Source organism: Ascaphus truei, unplaced genomic scaffold, assembly GCF_040206685.1.
Source record: "Ascaphus truei isolate aAscTru1 unplaced genomic scaffold, aAscTru1.hap1 HAP1_SCAFFOLD_2908, whole genome shotgun sequence".
Taxonomy (NCBI): Eukaryota; Metazoa; Chordata; class Amphibia; order Anura; family Ascaphidae; genus Ascaphus; species Ascaphus truei.
In genome coordinates, this window is record NW_027455867.1 from 3,724 (window position 1) to 29,326 (window position 25,603).

At 56.7% G+C, this 25,603-nt stretch overlaps 1 protein-coding gene across 1 annotated transcript; it reads left to right on the top strand.

Moving 5' to 3' along the window:
* Positions 1–524: 524 nt before the first annotated feature.
* Positions 525–25,079, top strand: LOC142483058 (histone-lysine N-methyltransferase SETD1A-like; the record flags this gene model as incomplete). The annotated part of the gene is given in 14 exon segments (XM_075583136.1): positions 525–659; positions 3,417–3,563; positions 9,974–10,072; positions 10,263–10,533; positions 10,670–10,776; positions 10,885–11,066; positions 12,113–12,902; positions 19,915–20,715; positions 21,761–21,788; positions 21,791–21,936; positions 22,442–22,520; positions 23,221–23,270; positions 23,272–23,367; positions 25,034–25,079. Coding segments are annotated over 14 exon segments (2,896 nt in total), but the record flags the coding sequence as incomplete, so codon positions are not given.
* Between the last annotated feature and the right edge of the window lie 524 nt (positions 25,080–25,603).

Below are 25,603 nucleotides of genomic sequence, written 5' to 3' on the forward strand. Positions count from 1 at the left end.
TGAAAATCACGTGAATGAACAGTGTACAGTACAGTATGCCATTTAGTTTATCTATAAAGTTATTCATATTTTAAAAAAAAGTAGGTTGGAGGAGCGCACGCTCCAAAACCATAGAGTACGGCTAGCGCGTCGGGACGCCCTTCCTCTCTATGGTACAAGCCCGCCTTTCCTCCCTCCACACAGTTTTTCCTCCCTCCCTGCGCTCCACTCTCGTTCTGTCATCCGCAGATTCGTTGTAGTTGCGTTTAATATTCAGGCTAATAAAATGTTTCTTCTGCCGCTTCCGGTTCACCGTCATTTCTAGCATTGAAAAGCGACCCCGCTATTCTCAAAGCAAGGCTTTTTATATTTTTTATTTAGTTGTGTGGAAAGTACGGCAACGGAACGCAGAGTAGGTAAACCCAGCCTGAGGTTACGGTGGCCGCAGATTCCGCTCAAGTCTTGAGGTAAACGAATGTATGAATGGGGTAAATGAGAGACTAACGAGCCCGGTCCCGGTGGGGGAGGGAAGGGAGAGGAGCGGAGGGAATTAATAATGAGGGAAAGAGGGAGGCGGGGTTGTGGCGGAGGGAGTGGGAGAGCAACGGGAAAGTGCGTTCGGGAATATGGAGGTGGCTTTACCGGGAGACGGAGAGGGATCCGGGGGAAGAGACAGAGAGGTGAGAGCAGCCCGAGAGACAGCCGGGGGGAGAGAGAGAGACAGGCACTGAGAGACAGCCGGGGAGACAGGCACTGAGAGACAGCCGGGGGGAGAGAGAGACAGGCACTGAGAGACAGCCGGGGGGAGAGAGACAGGCACTGAGAGACAGCCGGGGGGAGAGAGAGACAGGCACTGAGAGACAGCCGGGGGGAGAGAGAGACAGGCACTGAGAGACAGCCGGGGGGAGAGAGAGACAGGCACTGAGAGACAGCCGGGGGGAGAGAGAGACAGGCACTGAAAGACAGCCGGGGGGAGAGAGAGACAGGCACTGAGAGACAGCCGGAGGGAGAGAGAGACAGGCACTGAGAGACAGCCGGGGGGAGAGAGAGACAGGCACTGAGAGACAGCCGGGGGGAGAGAGAGACAGGCACTGAGAGACAGCTGGGGGGGGGGGGGGAGAGAGACAGGCACTGAGAGACAGCCGGGGGGAGAGAGAGACAGGCACTGTGAGACATCCGGGGGAAGAGAGAGACAGGCACTGATAGACAGCCGGGGGGGGGGGGGAGAGAGACAGGCACTGAGAGACAGCCGGGGGGGGGGGGAGAGACAGGCACTGAGAGACAGCCGGGGGGAGAGAGAGACAGGCACTGAGAGACAGCCGGGGGGAGAGAGACAGGCACTGAGAGACAGCCGGGGGGGGGGGGAGAGAGACAGGCACTGAGAGACAGTCGGGGGGGGGAGAGAGAGACAGGCACTGAGACAGCCGAGGGGAGAGACAGACAGGCACCGAGAGACAGCCGAGGGGAGAGAGAGACAGGCACTGAGAGACAGCCGGGGGAGAGAGAGACAGGCACTGAGAGACAGCCGGGGGGAGAGAGAGACAGGCACTGAGAGACAGCCGAGGGGAGAGAGAAACAGGCACTGAGAGACAGCCGGGGGAGAGAGAAACAGGCACTGAGAGACAGCCGGGGGAGAGAGAGACAGGCACTGAGAGACAGCCGGGGGGAGAGAGAGACAGACACTGAGACAGCCGGGGGGGAGAGAGAGACAGGCACTGAGAGACAGCCGAGGGGAGAGAGAGACAGGCACTGAGAGACAGCCGAGGGGAGAGAGAGACAGGCACTGAGAGACAGCCGAGGGGAGAGAGAGACAGGCACTGAGAGACAGCCGAGGGGAGAGAGAGACAGGCACTGAGAGACAGCCGGGGGAGAGAGAGACAGGCACTGAGAGAGCCGGGGGGAGAGACAGAGAGGTGAGAGAGACAGCCGGGGAAACAGGCACTGAGAGACAGCCGGGGGAGAGAGAGACAGGCACAGAGACAGCCGTAGGGAGAGAGAGATGGCTACAGAGAGACAGCCGGAGAGAGAGACAGGCACTGAGCGACAGCCGGAGGGGGAGAGAGACAGGCACTGAGCGACAGCCGGAGGGAGAGAGAGACGGCTACAGAGAGACAGCCGGAGGGAGAGAAACAGGCACTGAGAGACAGCCAGAGGTACAGAGAGACGGACAATGAGCGACAGCCGGAGGGAGAGAGAGACAGGCACTTAGACAGCCGGAGGGAGAGAGAGACGGCTACAGAGATACAGCCGGAGAGAGAGACAGGCACTGAGGGACATCCGGAGAGAGAGACAGGCACTGAGAGACATCCGGAGAGAGAGACAGGCACTGAGAGACGGCTACAGAGAGACAGCCGGAAGGAGAGAGGACCAGCACTGAGAGACAGCCCGAGGGAGAGCGTGACAGGCACTGAGAGATATCCTGTAGGGGGAGACTGCGAGAGACATGCAATGAGAGAACCTGAAGGGGTAGACTGAGAGACAGGCACTGAGAGACAGCCTGAAGTGGGTGCGAGAGAAGGGCAATGATACAAGCACTGAGAGACAGTCTGAAGGGGTAGACTGAGAGACAGGCACTGAGAGACAGCCTCAAGGGGTTGGGTGCGAGAGAAGGGCAATGATACAAGCACTGAGAACCAGTCTGAAGGGGGAGACTGCAAGAGACAGGCACTGAGAGACAGCCTGAAGGGGATGGGTGTGAGAGACAGGCACTGAAAAAGTCTGAAGGGGGAGGCTGCGAGAGATGGGCACAGACAGTGAAGAAATAGACAGGCACTAGGAGACAGCCTGAATGGAAAGACTGTGAGATACGGTCACTGAGAAACAGCATGTAGGGTGAGAGACTGTATGAGCCCGTTACTGAGCGAAACATGCAGAGATAGTAACTTAGAGACAGTCTTGAAGGGAAATATTGCAAGAGACTGTCACTTAGTCAACCTGATAGTGAGCAGGAGCTTGGAAGGCAGGGAGAGACAGTTACATGGAAACAAACAAGTGACATATTTATAGACCGTCACTTAGCAGAGAGGCTCCTTAACAAAGACATCAGCATAGCAGGAGACAGTCACTGAGAGACCGCCTCCTCTAAAGAGACATCCGCAGACTGAGCAGCATCCTGGAAAGAGACTTAAATGAGCGAGAGAGGCGTAAAGAGGCCGCTCTTGCAACGTAGAGATTACTCGGGAGAGCGCAAGAGAGAATAGGAGCCAATATCCTGTAAGGAGACAGTCTCTTGTGGGGAAAGACATCAGGAGAGATTCTTACACAGGGTATGAGTCAGACACTGTTAATAATAGACAGTTGACAACAAAAGAGCGCTTATCCGAAGAGACTTCTCCCATAGACATCGGGTAACAGGAGGCTTGTCGTGTGTTACTGAGCGGTCTCATTTCAAGCTGCGACGTGACCGCCAGTGACGTTCTGTGTCCCCCCCCTTCCAGGTCAGATGTCCCCAGATGGAGCCCGAGGGAGAGAGTCACAGAGCGACTGGCTTCCAGTGGAGGAATTACAAGCTGCTGCTGGACCCCGCGCTCCGCAGAGCTGCGCAGAAGGTCTACCGCTACGACGGGGTGCACTTCAACATCACTGTGAGACTGCGGGAAGGGGGGACGGTCGGAGGGAGGCAGGGACGGCTGGGGGGGATGCTGGGGGCTGTGTCGCTATCCTGTCAGCACCCTGATTGTGTGGTTGGAAGGTTTCGTGTCACTGAGTTGCGTTTGTTGGTTCAGAGTCGTGTGATTGTGCGGCTTTCAGGTTTTAATATGGTGCGTCTCTTGAGCTGTCTCTTATGGGTCTCGGTGTTGTGTGCTTGTATTGTTGTGGGCCGTGTCGCTGTGAGTGGTCATGTTGTTGTGGGCCCCATCTCTGTGAGTGGTTGTGTTGTGGGCCGTGTCGCTGTGAGTGGTTGTGTTGTGGGCCCCATCTCTGTGAGTGGTTGTGTTGTGAACCGTGTCGCTGTGAGTGGTTGTGTAGTTGTGACACGTCGCAGCAAGCCTGGTTGCTGTGTGTGTGGTTGTGCTGTGATTGCAACAGGCCTCAGTGCTGTGTGTGTGGTTGTGCTGTGATTGCAACGGGCCTCAGTGCTGTGTGTGTGGTTGTGGTGTGGTTGGCCTCTGTTCTGTGTGTGTGTGGTTGCAGCGGGCCTCAGTGCTGTGAGTGTGGTTGTGGTGTGGTTGGCCTCTGTGCTGTGTGTGTGTGGTTGCAGCGGGCCTGGTTGCTGTTTGTGGTGTGTGTTTGGTTGTAGTGTGGTTGCAACCGGCCTGGTTGCTGTGTGTGTGTGTGTGTGTGTGTGTGTGTGTGTGTGTGTGTGTACAGTTAGGTCCGGAAATAATTGGACACTGATACAAGTTTTGTTATTTCGGCTGTGTACCAAAATAAACTCAAGTTACAGTTAAATAATGAATATGGGCTTAAAGTGCAGTCTATCCGCTTTAATTTGAGGGTATTCACATCCAAAGTGGAGGAAGGGTTTAGGAATTACATCTCTTTAATATGTAGCCCCCTCTTTTTCAAGAAACCAAAAGTAATTGGACAATTGACTCAAAAGCTGTTTCATGGACAGGTGTGGGCTATTCCTTCGTTATTTCATCATCAATTAAGCAGGTAAAAGGTCTGGAGTTGATTCCAGGTGTGGCATTCACATTTGGAAGCTTTTGCTGTGAACCCACAATATGCGGTCAAAGGAGCTCTCAATGCAAGTGAAACAGGGCAGACTTAGGCTGTAAAAAAGAAAGAAAATCCATCAGAGAGAAGCAGGAACATTAGGAGCGGCCAAATCAACAGCTTGGTACATTCTGAGAAAAAAAGAACGCACTGGTGAGCTCTGCAACACAGAAAGGCCTGGACGTCCACGGAAGACAACAGTTGTGGATGATCGTAGGATCCTTTCCATGGTAAAGAAAAACCCCTTCACAACATCCAGCCAAGTGAAGAACACTCTCCAGGAGGTAGGCATATCATTATCCAAGTCTACCATAAAGAGAAGACTTCACGAGCGCAAATACAGAGGGTTCACCACAAGGTGAAACCATTCATAAGCCTCAAGAATAGAAAGGCCAGATTAGACTTTGCCAAACAATATCTAAAAAAGCCAGCCCAGTTCTGGAACAGCATTCTTTGGACAGATGAAACTAAGATCAACCTGTACCAGAATGATGGGAAGAAAAAAGTATGGAGAAGGCATGGAACGGCTCATGATCTGAAGCATACCACATCATCTGTAAAACACGGTGGAGGACATTTTCTGCTTCAGCGTGGCCGTGAGCCTTTCCATGGACATTACTGTGTTTACTCGTTTAGCAACTGTGCATTTGGAGGGAGCTTTTATCTGTTTCCAGGTTGCTGCAATTGAACATCTTGCAGCCGTGAGGATAGAGGAGATCAATCTGGATAGTGGTGTGGGGAGATTTTCTGTTGGTTTTCCCAGTAAGTAAGTCAGAGGCTCTAGTGAGATTTCCAGCCCCAATATCCCGCAAAGTAGTTTCTGTATCATAGACCAGAACCTCTGGATCTCTGGGCATGTCCACCATATATGTGTCATGTCTCCTCTGACCACATCCCCTCCAGCACACATCCGGAGTCCCGGGGAAGATCTGGCTCGGTCTACTCGGGACCAAGTACCATTGGAATAAAATGTTGTATATATTTTCTTTTGTTACGGTGCAAATTGAGGTTTTGGAGGCCGATTCCCAGACATCCTCCCAATCCTCTGTTTCTAGTTGTAGGTTGAGATCCGCAGTCCACTTCCTCATATAGTCATGAAGTGGGGGGGGGGGTACGAAGGTGACTCCATCCCCCTATATATCTCGGAGATTAATCCCTTTTGGTATATGCCTCTGACACAGAGCGACTCAAATCTGGTGTGGGCAGGGAATTTGGTGTTTTGAGAGAGCGCCAGGAGAAAGTGCCTAATTTGGAGAAATTTAAACAGATGTATGTCTTGTGATTGGTACTTATTTTAACCCAGGAGTTTTTTAAGGCAAAGAAGTGGAATATTCTGCAATGGCCGAGTCAACCACCTGATCTCCACCCGATCGAGCATGCATTTCACTTGCTGAAGACAAAACTTAAGGCAGAAAGACCCACAAACAAACAACACCTGAAGGCAGCTGCAGTAAAGGCCTGGCAAAGCATCACAAAGGAGGAAACTCTGCGTTTGGTGATGTCCATGTGTTCCAGACTTCAAGCAGTCATTGCCTGCAAAGGATTCTCGACAAAGTATTAAAAATGAACATTTTATTTATGATTGGGTTAATTTGTCCAATTACATTTGAGCCCCTGAAATAAGGGGATTGTGTATGAAAATGGTGGCAATTCCTAAACATTTCATACGATATTTTTGTTCATCCCCTTGAATTAAAGCTGAAAGTCGGCACTTCTATTGCATCTCGGTTGTTTCATTTCAAATCCATTGTGGTGGCGTACAGAGCCAAAATTATGAAAATTGTGTCAGTGTCCAATTATTTCCGGACCTAACTGTATGTGTGGTTGTATTGCCTCTGACTGGTTGTGTTGCTGTGTGTATGTGTGGTTGTATTGCCTCTGACTTGTTGTGTTGCTGTGTGTATGTGTGGTTGTGGCGCGGTTGCAGCCGGCCCGGTTGCTGTGTGCTCACATGGTTGTATTGCCTCTGACTTGTTGTGTTGCTGTGTGTATGTTTGGTTGTGGCGCGATTGCAGCCGGCCTGGTTGCTGTGTGCTCACATGGTTGTATTGCCTCTGACTTGTTGTGTTGCTGTGTGTATGTGTGGTTGTGGTGCGGTTGCAGCCGGCCTGGTTGCTGTGTGCTCACATGGTTGTATTGCCTCTGAGTTGTTGTGTTGCTGTGTGTATGTGTGGTTGTGGCGCGGTTGCAGCCGGCCTGGTTGCTGTGTGCTCACATGGTTGTATTGCCTCTGAGTTGTTGTGTTGCTGTGTGTATGTGTGGTTGTGGTGCGGTTGCAGCCGGCCTGGTTGCTGTGTGCTCACATGGTTGTATTGCCTCTGACTGGTTGTGTTGCTGTGTGTATGTGTGGTTGTGGTGCGGTTGCAGCCGGCCTGGTTGCTGTGTGCTCACATGGTTGTATTGCCTCTGAGTTGTTGTGTTGCTGTGTGTATGTGTGGTTGTGGTGCGGTTGCAGCCGGCCTGGTTGCTGTGTGCTCACATGGTTGTATTGCCTCTGAGTTGTTGTGTTGCTGTGTGTATGTGTGGTTGTAGCCGGCCTGGTTGCTGTGTGCTCACATGGTTGTATTGCCTCTGACTTGTTGTGTTGATGTGTGTATGTGTGGTTGTGGTGCGGTTGCAGCCGGCCTGGTTGCTGTGTGCTCACATGGTTGTATTGCCTCTGACTTGTTGTGTTGATGTGTGTATGTGTGTGTGTGGTTGTGGCGCGGTTGCAGCCGGCCCGGTTGCTGTGTGCTCACATGGTTGTATTGCCTCTGACTGGTTGTGTTGCTGTGTGTATGTGTGGTTGTATTGCCTCTGACTTGTTGTGTTGCTGTGTGTATGTGTGGTTGTGGCGCGGTTGCAGCCGGCCCGGTTGCTGTGTGCTCACATGGTTGTATTGCCTCTGAGTTGTTGTGTTGCTGTGTGTATGTGTGGTTGTGGTGCGGTTGCAGCCGGCCTGGTTGCTGTGTGCTCAGATGGTTGTATTGCCTCTGACTGGTTGTGTTGCTGTGTGTATGTGTGGTTGTGGTGCGGTTGCAGCCGGCCTGGTTGCTGTATGCTCACATGGTTGTATTGCCTCTGACTTGTTGTGTTGCTGTGTGTATGTGTGGTTGTGGTGCGGTTGCAGCCGGCCTGGTTGCTGTGTGCTCACATGGTTGTATTGCCTCTGAGTTGTTGTGTTGCTGTGTGTATGTGTGGTTGTAGCCGGCCTGGTTGCTGTGTGCTCACATGGTTGTATTGCCTCTGACTTGTTGTGTTGATGTGTGTATGTGTGTATGTGTGGTGCGGTTGCAGCCGGCCTGGTTGCTGTGTGCTCACATGGTTGTATTGCCTCTGACTTGTTGTGTTGATGTGTGTATGTGTGTGTGTGTGGTTGTGGCGCGGTTGCAGCCGGCCCGGTTGCTGTGTGCTCACATGGTTGTATTGCCTCTGACTGGTTGTGTTGCTGTGTGTATGTGTGGTTGTATTGCCTCTGACTTGTTGTGTTGATGTGTGTATGTGTGTGTGTGTGGTTGTGGCGCGGTTGCAGCCGGCCCGGTTGCTGTGTGCTCACATGGTTGTATTGCCTCTGACTGGTTGTGTTGCTGTGTGTATGTGTGGTTGTGGCGCGGTTGCAGCCGGCCTGGTTGCTGTGTGCTCACATGGTTGTATTGCCTCTGACTTGTTGTGTTGCTGTGTGTATGTGTGGTTGTGGCGCGGTTGCAGCCGGCCTGGTTGCTGTGTGCTCACATGGTTGTATTGCCTCTGACTTGTTGTGTTGCTGTGTGTATGTGTGGTTGTGGTGCGGTTGCAGCCGGCCTGGTTGCTGTGTGCTCACATGGTTGTATTGCCTCTGACTTGTTGTGTTGCTGTGTGTATGTGTGGTTGTGGTGCGGTTGCAGCCGGCCTGGTTGCTGTGTGCTCACATGGTTGTATTGCCTCTGACTTGTTGTGTTGCTGTGTGTATGTGTGGTTGTGGTGCGGTTGCAGCCGGCCTGGTTGCTGTGTGCTCACATGGTTGTATTGCCTCTGACTTGTTGTGTTGCTGTGTGCTCACATGGTTGTATTGCCTCTGACTTGTTGTGTTGCTGTGTGCTCACATGGTTGTATTGCCTCTGACTGGTTGTGTTGCTGTGTGTATGTGTGGTTGTGGTGCGGTTGCAGCCGGCCTGGTTGCTGTGTGCTCACATGGTTGTATTGCCTTTGACTTGTTGTGTTGCTGTGTGCTCACATGGTTGTATTGCCTCTGACTTGTTGTGTTGATGTGTGTATGTGTGTGTGTGTGGTTGTGGCGCGGTTGCAGCCGGCCCGGTTGCTGTGTGCTCACATGGTTGTATTGCCTCTGACTGGTTGTGTTGCTGTGTGTATGTGTGGTTGTGGCGCGGTTGCAGCCGGCCTGGTTGCTGTGTGCTCACATGGTTGTATTGCCTCTGACTTGTTGTGTTGCTGTGTGTATGTGTGGTTGTGGCGCGGTTGCAGCCGGCCTGGTTGCTGTGTGCTCACATGGTTGTATTGCCTCTGACTTGTTGTGTTGCTGTGTGTATGTGTGGTTGTGGTGCGGTTGCAGCCGGCCTGGTTGCTGTGTGCTCACATGGTTGTATTGCCTCTGACTTGTTGTGTTGCTGTGTGTATGTGTGGTTGTGGTGCGGTTGCAGCCGGCCTGGTTGCTGTGTGCTCACATGGTTGTATTGCCTCTGACTTGTTGTGTTGCTGTGTGTATGTGTGGTTGTGGTGCGGTTGCAGCCGGCCTGGTTGCTGTGTGCTCACATGGTTGTATTGCCTCTGACTTGTTGTGTTGCTGTGTGCTCACATGGTTGTATTGCCTCTGACTTGTTGTGTTGCTGTGTGCTCACATGGTTGTATTGCCTCTGACTGGTTGTGTTGCTGTGTGTATGTGTGGTTGTGGTGCGGTTGCAGCCGGCCTGGTTGCTGTGTGCTCACATGGTTGTATTGCCTTTGACTTGTTGTGTTGCTGTGTGCTCACATGGTTGTATTGCCTCTGACTTGTTGTGTTGCTGTGTGTATGTGTGGTTGTGGTGCGGTTGCAGCCGGCCTGGTTGCTGTGTGCTCACATGGTTGTATTGCCTCTGACTTGTTGTGTTGCTGTGTGCTCACATGGTTGTATTGCCTCTGACTTGTTGTGTTGCTGTGTGCTCACATGGTTGTATTGCCTCTGACTTGTTGTGTTGCTGTGTGCTCACATGGTTGTATTGCCTCTGACTGGTTGTGTTGCTGTGTGTATGTGTGGTTGTGGTGCGGTTGCAGCCGGCCTGGTTGCTGTGTGCTCACATGGTTGTATTGCCTTTGACTTGTTGTGTTGCTGTGTGCTCACATGGTTGTATTGCCTCTGACTTGTTGTGTTGCTGTCACTCAGGATGGCACATTCCTCCCGGTGGGGGACGTGCGGGACCCCCGGCAACACCGGATATGGAGCAAACCCCGAGACGTGACCCTCCCCGTCCCCAAATTCAAGGTACAGAGCCAGGAGTGAGCCGCTGCGCAGCGAAGCTCTGCTGGGGAGGGATTATACACGCTCTGCAGTGACCAGACCGGGGGGAGGAGGAAGGGTCCTCGCTCTGCCGGGGAGCGGGGGCACCATGACTCGGCCGGTGGGTCGGTGGCCTGTAGGTATCTTCTCACACCCTCCTTCCTTCTGCCTCCAGCTGGATGAGTTCTACGTGGGTCAGCTCCCGCAGAAGGAGGTCACCTTCGCCCACCTCAACGACAACGTGCGGGAGCCCTTCCTAACCGACATGTGCCGCAAGTTCGGCGAGGTGGAGGAGGTGCAGATCCTGCTGCACCCCAAGACACGCAAGCACCTGGGCCTGGCCAAGGTCCTGTTCTCCAGCTCGCGGGCGGCCAGGGACACCGTCACGCACCTCCACAGCACCTCCGTCATGGGCAACATCATCCACGCCGAGCTGGACCTCCGAGGTGGGAGGGTCGGCAGGATGGGGCAGTGGGAGGGGCCAGGAGATAGGGGGAGGGGATTGCAGAATGGGGGTGGGGCGTGGGCGCGGGGTATAAATCTCGGTCTCTCTCACCGCGTGGTTATTATGTTTATTTGCAGGTCAGCAGAGGCAGAAATATTACGACCTGGTCGTCAGCGGCTCTTTCACCGCCCAGACCGTGCCCACCTGCGGGAAGGGAGCGCAGGAGAGGCTGCAGCCCGACCCGGTGAGCGCCCCGGCACCCGCAGGATTAGGACTTTCCCCCCCCCCGGAGACGGGGGTGTGTGTCCCGGGCACCTCCCAGCTTCACGCTGCTCTTGTCATGTGTCCCCAGGTTGACTCTCGACGGCGCTTGTCCAGCGACCCGGCGTTTCCCCCCGGGAACGGGACCCCGTCCTCTCAGGACCCAGGCTCCTCCTACAGCCAGCAGACCCCGTCCGTGTCCTCCTCCCAGGGCACCCCGTACACTCCCAGAGGTGGCACCCCCTACTCTCAGGACTCGGCCTACTCCAGCAGGTACGGGACAGGGCATCTCTAGCTGGGTTAGCAGCTCAAGTGATGGGTTAGTGCACCTAATTCATGCTCAGTGACACGTCCCCAAACTATGTGCGTGAGTGCGTGTGCGTGCGTGCGTGTGCGTGCGTGTGTGTGCGCGTGCATGTGTGTGCGTGCGCTTGCGTGCGTGTGTGCGTGTGGATGTGAGGGGGGTAGGAGAGGCTGTGCCATGTGAGGGGGGTAGGGGAGGCTGTGCCATGTGAGGGGGGTAGGGGAGGCTGTGCCATGTGAGGGGGGTAGGGGAGGCTGTGCCATGTGAGGGGGGTAGGGGAGGCTGTGCCATGTGAGGGGGGTAGGGGAGGCTGTGCCATGTGAGGGGGGTAGGGGAGGCTGTGCCATGTGAGGGGGATATGGGAGGCTGTGCCATGTGAGGGGGGTATGGGAGGCTGTGCCATGTGAGGGGGGTAGGAGAGGCTGTGCCATGTGAGGGGGGTAGGGGAGGCTGTGCCATGTGACGGGGGTAGGAGAGGCTGTGCCATGTGAGGGGGGTAGGGGAGGCTGTGCCATGTGAGGGGGTAGGGGAGGCTGTGCCATGTGAGGGGTAGGGGAGGCTGTGCCATGTGAGGGAGGTAGGAGAGGCTGTGCCATGTGAGGGGGGTAGGGGAGGCTGTGCCATGTGAGGGGGGTAGGGGAGGCTGTGCCATGTGAGGGGGGTAGGGGAGGCTGTGCCATGTGAGGGGGGTAGGGGAGGCTGTGCCATGTGAGGGGGGTAGGGGAGGCTGTGCCATGTGAGGGGGGTAGGGGAGGCTGTGCCATGTGAGGGGTGTAGGGGAGGCTGTGCCTTGTGAGGGGGGTAGGGGAGGCTGTGCCATGTGAGGGGGGTAGGGGAGGCTGTGCCTTGTGAGGGGGGTAGGGGAGGCTGTGCCATGTGAGGGGGGTAGGGGAGGCTGTGCCATGTGAGGGGGGTAGGGGAGGCTGTGCCATGTGAGGGGGGTAGGGGAGGCTCTGATGACTGGGCACACACCATTGGGCTGAGTTTTCATGTTGGGTAACTCCTTGTTCCTTAGGCAGGGGACTCCCAGCCATTCCGGCACCCAGGACTCCTCCGGGTACAAGTCCCGGCGCCAGGAGAACAGCTCCAGTGAATCGTACTCTCGCCGGTCCGGACACCACTACTCTCCAGCCCCTTCCTCGTCATCGTCCTCCTCCTCCTCACAGCACGAGAGCAGCCACAGACGCTACCACCGGTCCCAGCACCGCTCCTCCCCCACCTCGTCGTACCGCTCCCGCCACCGAAAGCCCCCTCCTCCGCCCGAGGAGCCCCCCGTGCACCGTTTCCCCGGGACCCCGCCTCTCCCACCCCCTCCACCTCCCCCGCCTCCGGACGACCTGCAGCCCGACCGCGATTACCGGCTCTCCCACCCTCCTCCCCCTCCTCCCCCATCCTCCTCCACCACAGTGCTGCTCCCTCCCCCGCCACCCACCGAGGGCTGGGAACCTCCCCCTCCCCCGCCGCCTCCCCCTCCGCCTGCCTCCTCCCCGCCCCCCTCGCCCGCCCGCTCCTGCTCGCCGCTCCCCGACGGCGTGCCGGAGAGCCTCCCGTTCACGCAGCACAGCAGCAGCCTGGACTCCCGCATCGAAGCCCTTCTGAAGGAGCAGCGCTCCAAGTTCTCCTTCCTGGCCTCTGACGAGGAGGAGGCCGAGGGGGGCGGGCAGGAGGTGGGGGCGGTGGAAGAGCTGGCGCCCTCGGCTCACGGCCCGTACACGCCTCCCCCGCCCGCCTGCTTCGAAGACGTGTCGCTGGAGGCCATGCTGCGGATGGGGGACGTCAGCAGGACGGCGAACGGGCAGGACAGGGTGAGTTGGGTGTCCGCGTGAGCTCGCCGGCGGACTGGTGACCCTAGTGGGGTCCACAGGCAGAAAAATGGCTGAAGCGGCAATTCACGCCCTTTATAATAATAATGACATTGGGTTGATGCAGAGGGGTCTACGGCGCTGAACGCCATTAATTTCAGCTTCAGGGACCTCCTGCTTCCTGACATACCTCCGTAGTGGGTGCCGGTAGCCACTCGGCTGGCAGGGTTCACATAATGGCTGCTTTTCAACGTCACATGGGCCAATAGGAAGCTGTGATGTCATCCGGTTCAGCTTCCTATTGGCCCATGTGACGCGGGAGCTTTAAACTTTTTAAAGGCCGGTTAGCTCAGCCGGAGCGGCTCCCGGCCCCTACTACGGAAGTATCGCCGGAAGCAGGGGGTCCCCGGAGCTGTAATTAATGGGGTCCCCGCAGCTGTAATTAATGGGGTCCCGCTCTGGGGACCCCCTGCTTCAATCTGGTAAAACATGCACAAATAACAGCTGGGATTACCTCTTCAAAAGCAACAAGCCCGCCCGGCCGCAGTGTGAGCATCGGCGCTGGCTGCGTTCCAGGCGTCCTGGGCGCTACTGAGGGGGGACGATATCCCACCGGCCGGGGGTTAGTGGGCTGTAAGGTGTCGTTTCAGTACAGGGGTCGGCGTCGGCGCAGCGAGAGGCCGCGGTATGACGGGTATTCTGTCCCAGAGCTGAGGGCGCATGCGGGCGGTGCCAGGGTCACTCCCTTCGAGGATGAAAGTGAACGAGTGGCGGTGACCCGATGAGTTCAACTTAGGACAGGGGCGGTAACTCCAGTCATCAAGAGCCACCAACAGGTCAGGTTTTCAGGATATCCCTGCTTCAGCACCGCTGGCACAATTAGTGGCTGTCGAAGACTGAGCCTCTGATTGAGCCAGCAGTGCTGAAGCAGAGACTGAGCCACCTGTGCTGAAGCAGGGACTGATTCAGTTTCCTCTGCTGAAGCAGGGGTATCCTGAAAACCTGACCTGTTGGTGGCCCTTGAGGACTGGAATTGCCTGTCCCTGGTATAGAGAGAGAGAGGCAGCGCTGCAGAATCCTGATCACTCGCATAATCCATCCCACGTTCGTCCCGCAGGCGCCGGGGGTGTCACCGGGGTGTCACCGGGGGCGTCCACCGGGGGCGTCACCGGGGCGCCCTCGGGGCTGTAAGGATGTTTGTTCCGTTTGTTGCAGTATTGCTGTGTTGTATGTTTGTTAAAGCCCTGAAATAACCACGGATCCGGAGCAAAAAAGAGCTTTGTAATCCTCCGACCCAGTTTGTGGCTTTGTCCATCACAAATGTGGCAGCTCCTGGGCAGGAGCGCGCCCGTGTTAGAGACCCCACTTTGCCTTAGCACTGAGGGAGGGCCCGGGAGTCGGGCTGGGGTTTAGCTGGGTTCAGATGCCGCCTGAACATTATTACGTTCACGTTTCCGTGAGTCGTCCAAATTTGAGCTTTTCAAGACCCCATCAGATATCTCTTGGGAGACTGGCTCACAGTGTTACGTGTCTCCGTGGCTTCACAGGCCTAAGCTTCTCTTGGGAGACTGGCTCACAGTGTTACGTGTCTCCGTGGCTTCACAAGCCGAAGCTTCTCTTGGGAGACTGGCTCACAGTGTTACGTGTCTTCGTGGCTTCACAAGCCTAAGCTTCTCTTGGGAGACTGGCTCACAGTGTCACGTCTCTCCGTGGCTTCACAAGCCGAAGCTTCTCTTGGGAGACTGGCTCACAGTGTCACGTCTCTCCGTGGCTTCACAAGCCGAAGCTTCTCTTGGGAGACTGGCTCACAGTGTTACGTGGCTCCGTGGCTTCACAAGCCGAAGCTTCTCTTGGGAGACTGGCTCACAGTGTTACGTCTCTCCGTGGCTTCACAAGCCGAAGCTTCTCTTGGGAGACTGGCTCACAGTGTTACGTCTCTCCGTGGCTTCACAAGCCGAAGCTTCTCTTGGGAGACTGGCTCACAGTGTTACGTGTCTCCGTGGCTTCACAAGCCTAAGCTTCTCTTGGGAGACTGGCTCACAGTGTTATGTCTCTCCGTGGCTTCACAAGCCGAAGCTTCTCTTGGGAGACTGGCTCACAGTGTTACGTCTCTCCGTGGCTTCACAAGCCGAAGCTTCTCTTGGGAGACTGGCTCACAGTGTTACGTGTCTCTGTGGCTTCACAGGCCTAAGCTTCTCTTGGGAGACTGGCTCACAGTGTTACGTGTCTCCGTGGCTTCACAGGCCTAAGCTTCTCTTGGGAGACTGGCTCACAGTGTTACGTGTCTCTGTGGCTTCACAGGCCTAAGCTTCTCTTGGGAGACTGGCTTACAGTGTTACGTGTCTCCGTGGCTTCACAGGCCTAAGCTTCTCTTGGGAGACTGGCTCACAGTGTTACGTGTCTCTGTGGCTTCACAAGCTTAAGCTTCTCTTGGGAGACTGGCTCACAGTGTCACGTCTCTCCGTGGCTTCACAGGCCTAAGTTTCTCTTGGGAAACTGGCTCACAGTGTCACGTCTCTCCGTGGCTTCACAAGCCTAAGCTTCTCTTTGGAGACTAGCTCACAGTGTTACGTGTCTCCGTGGCTTCACAAGCCTAAGCTTCTCTTGGGAGACTAGCTCACAGTGTTACGTCTCTGTGGCTTCACAAGCCTAAGCTTCTCTTGGGAGACTGGCTCACAGTGTCACGTGTCTCCGTGGCTTCACAAGCCTAAGCTTCTCTTGAGAGACAGGCTCACAGTGTTACGTGTCTCTGTGGCTTCACAAGCCTAAGCTTCTCTTGGGAGACTGGCTCACAGTGTTACGTGTCTCCGTGGCTTCACAAGCCTAAGCTTCTCTTGGGAGACTGGCTCACAGTGTTACGTGTCTCCGTGGCTTCACAAGCCTAAGCTTCTCTTGGGAGACTGGCTCACAGTGTTACGTGTCTCCGTGGCTTCACAAGCCTAAGCTTCTCTTGGGAGACTGGCTCACAGTGTTACGTGTCTCCGTGGCTTCACAAGCCTAAGCTTCTCTTGGGAGACTGGCTCACAGTGTTACGTCTCTCCGTGGCTTCACAAACCTAAGCTTCTCTTGGGAGACTGGCTCACAGTGTCACGTCTCTCCGTGGCTTCACAGGCCTAAGCTTCTCTTGGGAAACTGGCTCACAGTGTCACGTGTCTCCGTGGCTTCACAAGCCGAAGCTTCTCTTAGGAGACTAGCTCACAGTGTTACGTCTCTCCGTGGCTTCACAAGCCGAAGCTTCTCTTGGGAGACTAGCTCACAGTGTTACGTCTCTCCGTGGCTTCACAAGCCGAAGCTTCTCTTGGGAGACTAGCTCACAGTGTTACGTCTCTCCGTGGCTTCACACGCCGAAGATTCTCTTGGGATACTAGCTCACAGTGTTACGTGTCTCCGTGGCTTCACAAGCCGAAGCTTCTCTTGGGAGACTGGCTCAGTGTCACGTGTCTCTGTGGCTTCACAAGCCTAAGCTTCTCTTGGGAGACTGGCTCACAGTGTTACGTCTCTCCGTGGCTTCACAAGCCGAAGCTTCTCTTGGGAGACTGGCTCACAGTGTTACGTCTCTCCGTGGCTTCACAAGCCGAAGCTTCTCTTGGGAGACTGGCTCACAGTGTTACGTCTCTCCGTGGCCTCACAAGCCGAAGCTTCTCTTGGGAGACTGGCTCACAGTGTTATGTCTCTCCGTGGCTTCACAAGCCGAAGCTTCTCTTGGGAGACTGGCTCACAGTGTCACGTCTCTCCGTGGCTTCACAAGCCGAAGCTTCTCTTGGGAGACTGGCTCACAGTGTCACGTCTCTCCGTGGCTTCACAAGCCGAAGCTTCTCTTGGGAGACTGGCTCACAGTGTTACGTGTCTCCGTGGCTTCACAAGCCGAAGCTTCTCTTGGGAGACTGGCTCACAGTGTTACGTCTCTCCGTGGCTTCACAAGCCGAAGCTTCTCTTGGGAGACTGGCTCACAGTGTTACGTGTCTCAGTGGCTTCACAAGTTGAAGCTTCTCTTGGGAGACTAGCTCACAGTGTTACGTGTCTCCGTGGCTTCACAAGCCTAAGCTTCTCTTGGGAGACTGGCTCACAGTGTTACGTGTCTCCGTGGCTTCACAAGCCTAAGCTTCTCTTGGGAGTCTGGCTCACAGTGTTACGTCTCTCCGTGGCTTCACAAGCCGAAGCTTCTCTTGGGAGACTGGCTCACAGTGTTACGTGTCTCTGTGGCTTCACAAGCCTAAGCTTCTCTTGGGAGACTGGCTCACAGTGTTACGTGTCTCCTTGGCTTCACAAGCCTAAGCTTCTCTTGGGAGACTGGCTCACAGTGTTACGTGTCTCCGTGGCTTCACAAGCCTAAGCTTCTCTTGGGAGACTGGCTCACAGTGTTACGTGTCTCCGTCGCTTCACAGGCCTAAGCTTCTCTTGGGAGACTGGCTCACAGTGTTACGTGTCTCCGTGGCTTCACAAGCCGAAGCTTCTCTTGGGAGAGTGGCTCACAGTGTTACGTCTCTCAGTGGCTTTACAAGCCGAAGCTTCTCTTGGGAGACTGGCTCACAGTGTTACGTGTCTCTGTGGCTTCACAAGCCGAAGCTTCTCTTGGGAGACTGGCTCACAGTGTCACGTCTCTCCGTGGCTTCACAAGCCGAAGCTTCTCTTGGGAGACTGGCTTACAGTGTTACGTGTCTCCGTGGCTTCACAAGCCTAAGCTTCGCTTGGGAGACTAGCTCACAGTGCTACGTCTCTCCGTGGCTTCACAAGCCGAAGCTTCTCTTAGGAGACTGGCTTACAGTGTTACGTGTCTCCGTGGCTTCACAAGCCTAAGCTTCTCTTGGGAGACTAGCTCACAGTGCTACGTCTCTCCGTGGCTTCACAAGCCGAAGCTTCTCTTGGGAGACTGGCTCACAGTGTTACGTGTCTCCGTGGCTTCACAAGCCTAAGCTTCTCTTGGAGTCCGCCACTGGAAATGAGCGCTGTAGCCAAGATGTAAGACGTCCTTCTTTTCAGTTTGTTGAGTTGAAGCAGAGACCTCCATGTGGGTTAGAGGAAGAGTCTGGTCCCAGAAACCGCCGCGTGTGGGAAAGTTCCTGGCTTTTTCAGAAAAGAGACTTTCGAATAACTTCATTTTTTTGACCTGAGCCGAGGTCGCTAAACCCTGGAATATAGTTGGGGCCACCGAGCCCTCAAGTCTTCCTTGGTCAGTCCAGGTGGTTGAGGAGATGAGGCGTTTTGGGGTTTTTTCGCAAGCGAGGTTGGGTTCTAGACCATTGGCTTCCCAAAACATAAATGAACGGAATTTTATAGGCAGCTCGTTCCGAAAGGAAATTCTCAAGGGTTCTGGGAGCTATGTTTGTGTGTGTGTGTGTGTGTGTGTGTGTGTGTGTGTGTGTGTGTGGTGGGTCCATAGGAGCAGTTCTGGATGTTACATCTTTTACGGCTGGGGTGGACATGCCAAGCAATCAGCTGACTTGCCTGTGCCGCCTTGTAATGGGGGAATAAGGCCACGTAGAGAGCCCGGACCTCCTCCGTATCTCTCCTCATATATATTTGGGGACCTTTCATTGATGATATATAGCAGGGGAGGCCAACTCCTGGTCTAGGACGTTTGGCAGTGGCCAAAACGCCACCGGGATACATCACCGTGGGACATTTAAAGATGGTGCATCGGAGCAGTATGTGTAGGGACATTTAAACATGCAGTTATGGGGCGTGGCAGACCTGGCTGGTCAGGCGATCTGCCGCATACATCGCGGCGACATGTCCAGCGGTGAGCTACCCTGCGGCCAAGTATCCGGAGACAGAACGCAGGTGGCGTTTTGGTCATGGCAAAAAGTCCCATTCCAGCCACCTTCGGTCCTCAAGGGCCACGAACGGGTCAGGTTTTCAGGATATCCCTGCTTCAGCACTGGTTGACTGAGCTGTTGATTGAGCCACCTGTGCTGAAGCGGTGATATCCTGAAACCCGGACCTGCTGATGGCCCTGTAGGACTGGAGTTGGCCGCCGCTGATACAAAGGATATGGAGAGTGGGAGAGATTGCTGGACACAGCACCCCGAGGAGGAGAATAACTCCCCGGGAAGGTCCGTCCAATCCATGAGACGTTGCATTTGGAGCAGAGCGGGGGGGGGGGGGGGGTGGGGGGAGTTTAGGTGTTCCCGTTTGGCTTGGGTAACTCGCTTGGTGAAGGGAATCGTAGGAGAAACATTTTTGAACCGCCAGCAAATAACGAAAGCGTTTAAGGTTAATCGCATCTCTCTACGGAAGATCAATATATTGCTGTCATTTGAAAACCCCTCTTTTTTGGGGGAGGGGGGGACTGAACCCCTAAAGGGAGATGTGATGCCTGTGCGCGCCTTATTGTGACGTGTGATGCCTGTGCGGCGCCTTATTGTGACGTGTGATGCCTGTGCGGCGCCTTATTGTGACGTGTGATGCCTGTGCGCGCCTTATTGTGACGTGTGATGCCTGTGCGGCGCCTTATTGTGACGTGTGATGCCTGTGCGCGCCTTATTGTGACGTGTGATGCCTGTGCGCGCCTTATTGTGACGTGTGCTGCCTGTGCGGCGCCTTATTGTGATGTGTGATGCCTGTGCGCGCCTTATTGTGACGTGTGATGCCTGTGCGGCGCCTTATTGTGACGTGTGATGCCTGTGCGCGCCTTATTGTGACGTGTGCTGCCTGTGCGGCGCCTTATTGTGACGTGTGCTGCCTGTGCGTGCCTTATTGTGACGTGTGCTGCCTGTGCGGAGCCTTATTGTGACATGTGCTGCCTGTGCGCGCCTTATTGTGACGTGTGATGCCTGTGCGGCGCCTTATTGTGACGTGTGATGCCTGTGCGCGCCTTATTGTGACGTGTGCTGCCTGTGCGGCGCCTTATTGTGACGTGTGATGCCTGTGCGCGCCTTATTGTGACGTGTGATGCCTGTGCGCGCCTTATTGTGACGTGTGATGCCTGTGCGCGCCTTATTGTGACGTGTGATGTGACTGACGAGTTTGAACACTGACCGTTTTCCCCTCTCTCTCCCCTCCCCCCCCCCCCCAGCTATCATCAGGCGAGGACATGGAAATCTCAGATGACGAGGTCACCATAGATCTGTCCGGGGCCGGTGCTCCCCCCTACCCACTCCCGCCCGGGGTCAGCTTGGTCCCCTCCCAGGCCCTCCCGTCCCCTCTACTCCCCCTCCCCCACCGCCAGGCCACTTCCTACCAGCTCATGTCCTCCGTCGCTGCCCGGGTTCGGGTGGGGGACCTGTGCGCCCCCTCCTCCTCGTCCACTCCGCCTGACCCCTCCTCGTCCGCCTCGGCCCCTCACATCTACGACTTTGTCAACTCCATGGAGCTGGTGAGTCGGCTGGGGACGCAGTGGGGAGGGACCTCCATGTCCTTCCAGATGCAGACCCAGATGCTGAGCCGGCTGCAGCAGAGCAGGCAGGGGAAAGGGCAGCCCTACGAGGACCCCTACCCCCCGCCCCTTCTCCCCCACCCACTCCCGCCCCGGCACCACCAACAACACCCGCAGCAGCACCCCCCTCCCCTTATGTCCGAGCCTGTATACGGAGCCTACCCCCCTTACCCCACCCAGCAGCCACTGCTGCCCCTGAGGGAGTTCCCTAGGGCAGACCGAGGGATGGGACGGGGGGGACAGGAGCCCCCGGCTCCGGACTGGGCCCTGGAATTGGGAGGAGGGGGAGACCCCCACGCCTCCACGGTGGGCAGCGTGCTGTCAGCCCTGATCCAGGAGATGAAAAGCACAATGCAGAGAGACCTCAACAGGAAGATGGTGGAGAACGTGGCCTTCAGCGCGTTCGATGAGTGGTGGGAGTGCAAGGAGGAGAAGGCCAAGGTGAGGGGATGAGGAGGCCATGGGGAGGGGGTGGGGAGAAGGTGAGGGGGTGGGGAGGAGAAGGCCAAGGTGGGAAGGGGGAGGGGATGGGGAGGGCGAGGGAAGGGGTGGGGAGAAGGCCACGGTGAGATGGGGGGGGGGAGAAGGCCACGTGAGGAGGAGAGGGGTGGGGAGAAGGCCAAGGTGAGGAGGGGGGGAGAACGCCAAAGTGAGGGAGTGGGGAGGAGAAGGTTGAGGGGGTGGGGAGGAGTAGGCCACGTTGAGGGAGTGGGGAGGAGAAGACCACGTTGAGGGAGTGGGGAGGAGAATGCCACGTTGAGGGAGTGGGGAGGAGAAGGCGAAGGTGAGAGGGTGGGGAGAAGGTGAGGGGGTGGAGAGGAGAAGGCCATGGTGAAGATGGGGGAGGAGTAGGCCACGTTGAGGGAGTGGGGAGGAGAAGGCTACGTTGAGGGGGTGGGGAGGAGAAGGCCACGTTTAGGGGGTGGAGAGGAGAAGGCCACATTGAGGGGGTGGGGAGGAGAAGGCCACGTTGAGGGGGTGGGGAGGAGAAGGCCACGTTGAGGGGGTGGGGAGGAGAAGGCCACGTTGAGGGGGTGGGGAGGAGGCCACGTTGAGGGGGTGGGGAGGAGAAGGCCACGTTGAGGGGGTGGGGAGGAAAATGCCACGTTGAGGGGGTGGGGAGGAGAAGGCCACGTTGAGGGGGTTGGGGAGGAGAATGCCACGTTGAGGGGGTGGGGAGGAAAAGGCCACTTTGAGGGGGTGGGGAGGAGAAGGCCAAGGTGACGGGATGGGGGAGGAGAAAGTCGGGGTGGGGATAGATGGCCGAGTTGGGGGCGAGGAGAAGGAGGAGGAAAGCCGAGGTGAGAGGGTAGGGAGGAGAAAGTCGAGGTGAGAGGGTAGGGAGGAGAAGGTCATGGGTGAAAAGGGAGGATGGAAGAGAGGAGGAGGTGGTGAGGAGAGGGAGATGATCAGGGGGAGGCAAAAGTGAGTGACACCTCCCCCCCTTCCCTCCGCCCCCCCCCTCAACCACCCCCCCCCCTTCCAGCCGTTTCAGAACGTGTCCAAGCCGCCTCCTCGGAGGAGGACAAGGAGAAGACTCGGCCCAAGGAGCCCGGGCTGCTCTCGCTGGTGGACTGGGCCAAGAGTGGTGGGGCCGGGGGCCCGGAGGGCTTTGGGTTCGGTGCTGGGCTCAGGGGGGCTCTTCGACTCCCCTCCTTCAAGGTAAGACCCCGTTCTCCAGAAGACACCTCGTGTGGAGAGCGACGTTCTGCGGGACTGTAGTGAGAGGACGGGGGGGGGGGGGGGAGGGAGATAAGAATGCAACGCACCACAGGCACTATCTGGGGATGGGTAATGGAGCAACGCTCTGCGGGTCTGTAACAGAAAAGATTAACGCAGCGATGCTATGCAGGTCTGTGACAGAAGAGGTCAGTGGAGCAATGCTCTGCAAGTCTCCAGTAGGGAATAGGGAGGGGCGCGATGCTCTGCGGGTGTCCTGTAGGGAGCAGTGAGGGGCGCGATGCTCTGCGGGGTGTCCCTGTAGGGAGCAGTGAGGGGCGCGATGCTCTGCGGGTGTCCTGTAGGGAGCAGTGAGGGGCGCGCTGCTCTGTGGGTGTCCTGTAGGGAGCAGTGAGGGGCGCGATGCTCTGTGGGTCTCCCGTAGGGAGCAGTGAGGGGCGCGATGCTCTGCGGGTGTCCCATAGTGTGTGCATTTTCCCGCGCTCAGGTGAAGAGGAAGCAGCCTTCTGAGAGTGACGACGGAGAGCAGAAGAGACCGCGTCCCAACACACCGCCCGAGGAGGACGGTGAGTGACACGGAGACCCCCGATACCCAAAACACGCTACTCAGACATGTAACGGCTTCTTACCCGCCTGTAACATGCTGCGTGGGTCTTACATGCCTGTAACATGCTGCGTGGGTCTTACATGCGTGTAACATGCTGCGTGGGTCTTACATGCGTGTAATATGCTGCGTGGGTCTTACATGCGTGTAACATGCTGCGCGGGACTTACATGCGCCTAACATGCTGCGCGGGACTTACATGTGTGTAAAATGCTGCGCGGGACTTACATGCGTGTAACATGCTGCATGGGTCTTACATGCCTGTAACATGCTGCGTGGGTCTTACATGCCTGTAACATGCTGCGTGGGTCTTACATCCGTGTAACATGCTGCGCGGGACTTACATGCGTGTAACATGCTGCGTGGGTCTTACATGCGTGTAACATGCTGCGCGGGACTTACATGCGTGTAACATGCTGCGCGGGACTTACATGCGTGTAACATGCTGCGCGGGACTTACATGCGTGTAACATGCTGCGCGGGGACTTACATGCGTGTAACATGCTTGCGCGGGACTTACATGCGTGTAACATGCTGCGCGGGACTTACATGCGTGTAACATGCTGCGCGGGACTTACATGTGGGTCTAACAGTCGTCTTGCATTTGAAGCCACATTTGGGCCCGACATACAGCCAGCTAAGCGCCCGTCTCCCCCATGTAGAGAGAGAGAAGGAGTCCCAGTCGGACGCGCGCTCCGGGGTGAAGCCCCCGTCGCGAAGAGGGCGAGAGAGGGCGTCACAAGCGCAGGCGGCCGTTCCACCTGGACAGCGAGGGGGAGGAGGCGTCGGAGGACTCGGGCTCAGAGAAGGTGAGAACGCCAGGAACACGCACCTCTGGTCCTGGCGTGTGTGCGGGTGCAGCGTGACCCACTACATATGTGTACAGGTTGTGTGTCTGTGTGTGCACATAACAATTGTGTGTGTGTGGTGAGAGGTTGTGTCTTAAGTGTATTCCTGGAGTTTTGTGTGTGTGTACACAAAATAGCTTGGTGTTTCCTATATTTGTACATAGGGAGGTGTGTGTCCGCGTGTGTTTGTATCTCTTGTGTCCTGTGTGATCGGCATCATAATATCTGTGTGTAAAAGCCGCCTGTTCGTTGTGTGTAGGGAGGTGTTGTGTGTCAGTCCAGCTAGTGCATTGCAAGTGTGTTTTGCAATGCCTGATTGTAAGTGTCTCTGTGATCAGACCTCTGTGCCTGCGCGTCTGTGTGGGGGTCGGTGCCTGTGCGTCTGTGTGGGGGTCGGTGCCTGTGCGCCTGTGTGGGGGGTCGGTGCCTGCGCGCCTGTGTGGGGGGTCGGCGCCTGCGCGTCTGTGTGGGGGTCGGTGCCTGTGCGTCTGTGTGGGGGTCGGTGCCTGTGCGCCTGTGTGGGGGTCGGTGCCTGCACGCCTGTGTGGGGGTCGGCGCCTGCGCGCCTGTGTGGGGTCGGTGCCTGCGCGCCTGTGTGGGGGTCGGTGCCTGCGCGCCTGTGTGGGGGTCGGTCCCTGTGCGCCTGTGTGGGGGTCGGTGCCTGCGCGCCTGTGTGGGGTCGGTGCCTGCGCGCCTGTGTGGAGGTCGGTGCCTGCGCGTCTGTTGTGCGCACAAGCACCGACCCCACACAGGCACACAGGCACCGACCCCGCGCAGGCACCGACCCCCCACACAGACGCGCAGGCACCGACCCCCAACACAGGCACACAGGCACCGACCCCCACACAGACGCGCAGGCACCGACCTCCACACAGGCATCGACCCCACACAGGCACCGACCCTAACACAGACGCGCAGGCACCCGACCCCCACACAGGCGCACAAGCACCGACCCCACACAGGCCTGTGTGCCTTTGTGGTGTCGGTGCCTGTGCGCCTGTGTGGGGGTCGGTGCCTGTGCGGGTCGGTGCTTGTGCGCCTGTGGGGTCGGTCCCTGTGCGCCTGTGTGGGGGTCGGTCCTGTGCGCCTGTGTGGGGGTCGGTGCCTGCGCGTCTGTGTGGGGGTCGGTGCCTGCGCGTCTGTGTGGGGGTCGGTGCCTGTGCGCCTGTGTGGGGGTCGGTGCCCTGCGCGTCTGTGTGGGGTCGGTGCCTGCGCGTCTGTGTGGGGGTCGGTGCCTGCGCGCCTGTGTGGGGGTCGGTGCCTGCGCGTCTGTGTGGGGGTCGGTGCCTGCGCGTCTGTGTGGGGGTGGTCGGTCCCTGTGCGCCTGTGTGGGGGTCGGTGCCTGCGCGTCTGTGTGGGGGTCGGTCCCTGTGCGCCTGTGTGGGGGTCGGTGCCTGCGCGTCTGTGTGGGGGTCGGTGCCTGTGCGTCTGTGTGGGGGTCGGTGCTTGTGCGCCTGTGTGGGGTCGGTGCCTCTGCGTGTCGGTGCCTCTGTATCTGGCCTGTGTGTTGCTTGTTTGCCTGTGTTGTGTATGTTACAAAGTGTGTGTGCGTGCGCATGTGTGCGTGTGTGTGCGCCTGCGTTCTGCCCTCGCGTCTCTAAAGTGAACGTGTATTTATATTTTTCAGGATGAGGAAGAGATTGAAATCAGCGATAAGGACGAGGAGTCTGAAGGTAAAACCCTCTGACACATTGTAATGAGTTGTGGCTGCAGCAGGGGGTTTCTCTTCTCTGCCACACCCGATTTATCGGGGGGGCCTGTCTGCTTAACCCATGGACTGCCAGGAAAGCTGAGCTGCCTCCTGTGTGATAAACACGTGATCAGGGAGCTGGCTGCTGTGTAACCAGTAACACGTCGTGTGTGTGTGTGTGTGTGTGTTGTGTGTGTGTGTGTGTGTGTGTGTGTGTGTGTGTGTGTGTGTGTGTGTGTGTGTGTGTGTGTGTGTGTGTGTGTGTGTGTGTGTGTGTGTGTGTGTGTGTGTGTGTGTGTGTGTGTGTGTGTGTGTGTGTCCAGCGATGCTTCCCTGAGGAAAGTCCATGTAGTAAGTACTTGAAACTGGCTCAGTATAATAGAGTCCCAGTACTGATGAAACGCCTGCGCGGGACGCGGAACGCGGGAGGGTTTTCCCCTCGCTGCTTTATGTGCCAATAAAATACCCTTTTGTACTAGTATATAGCAGTCCGGTTATAATTTCACT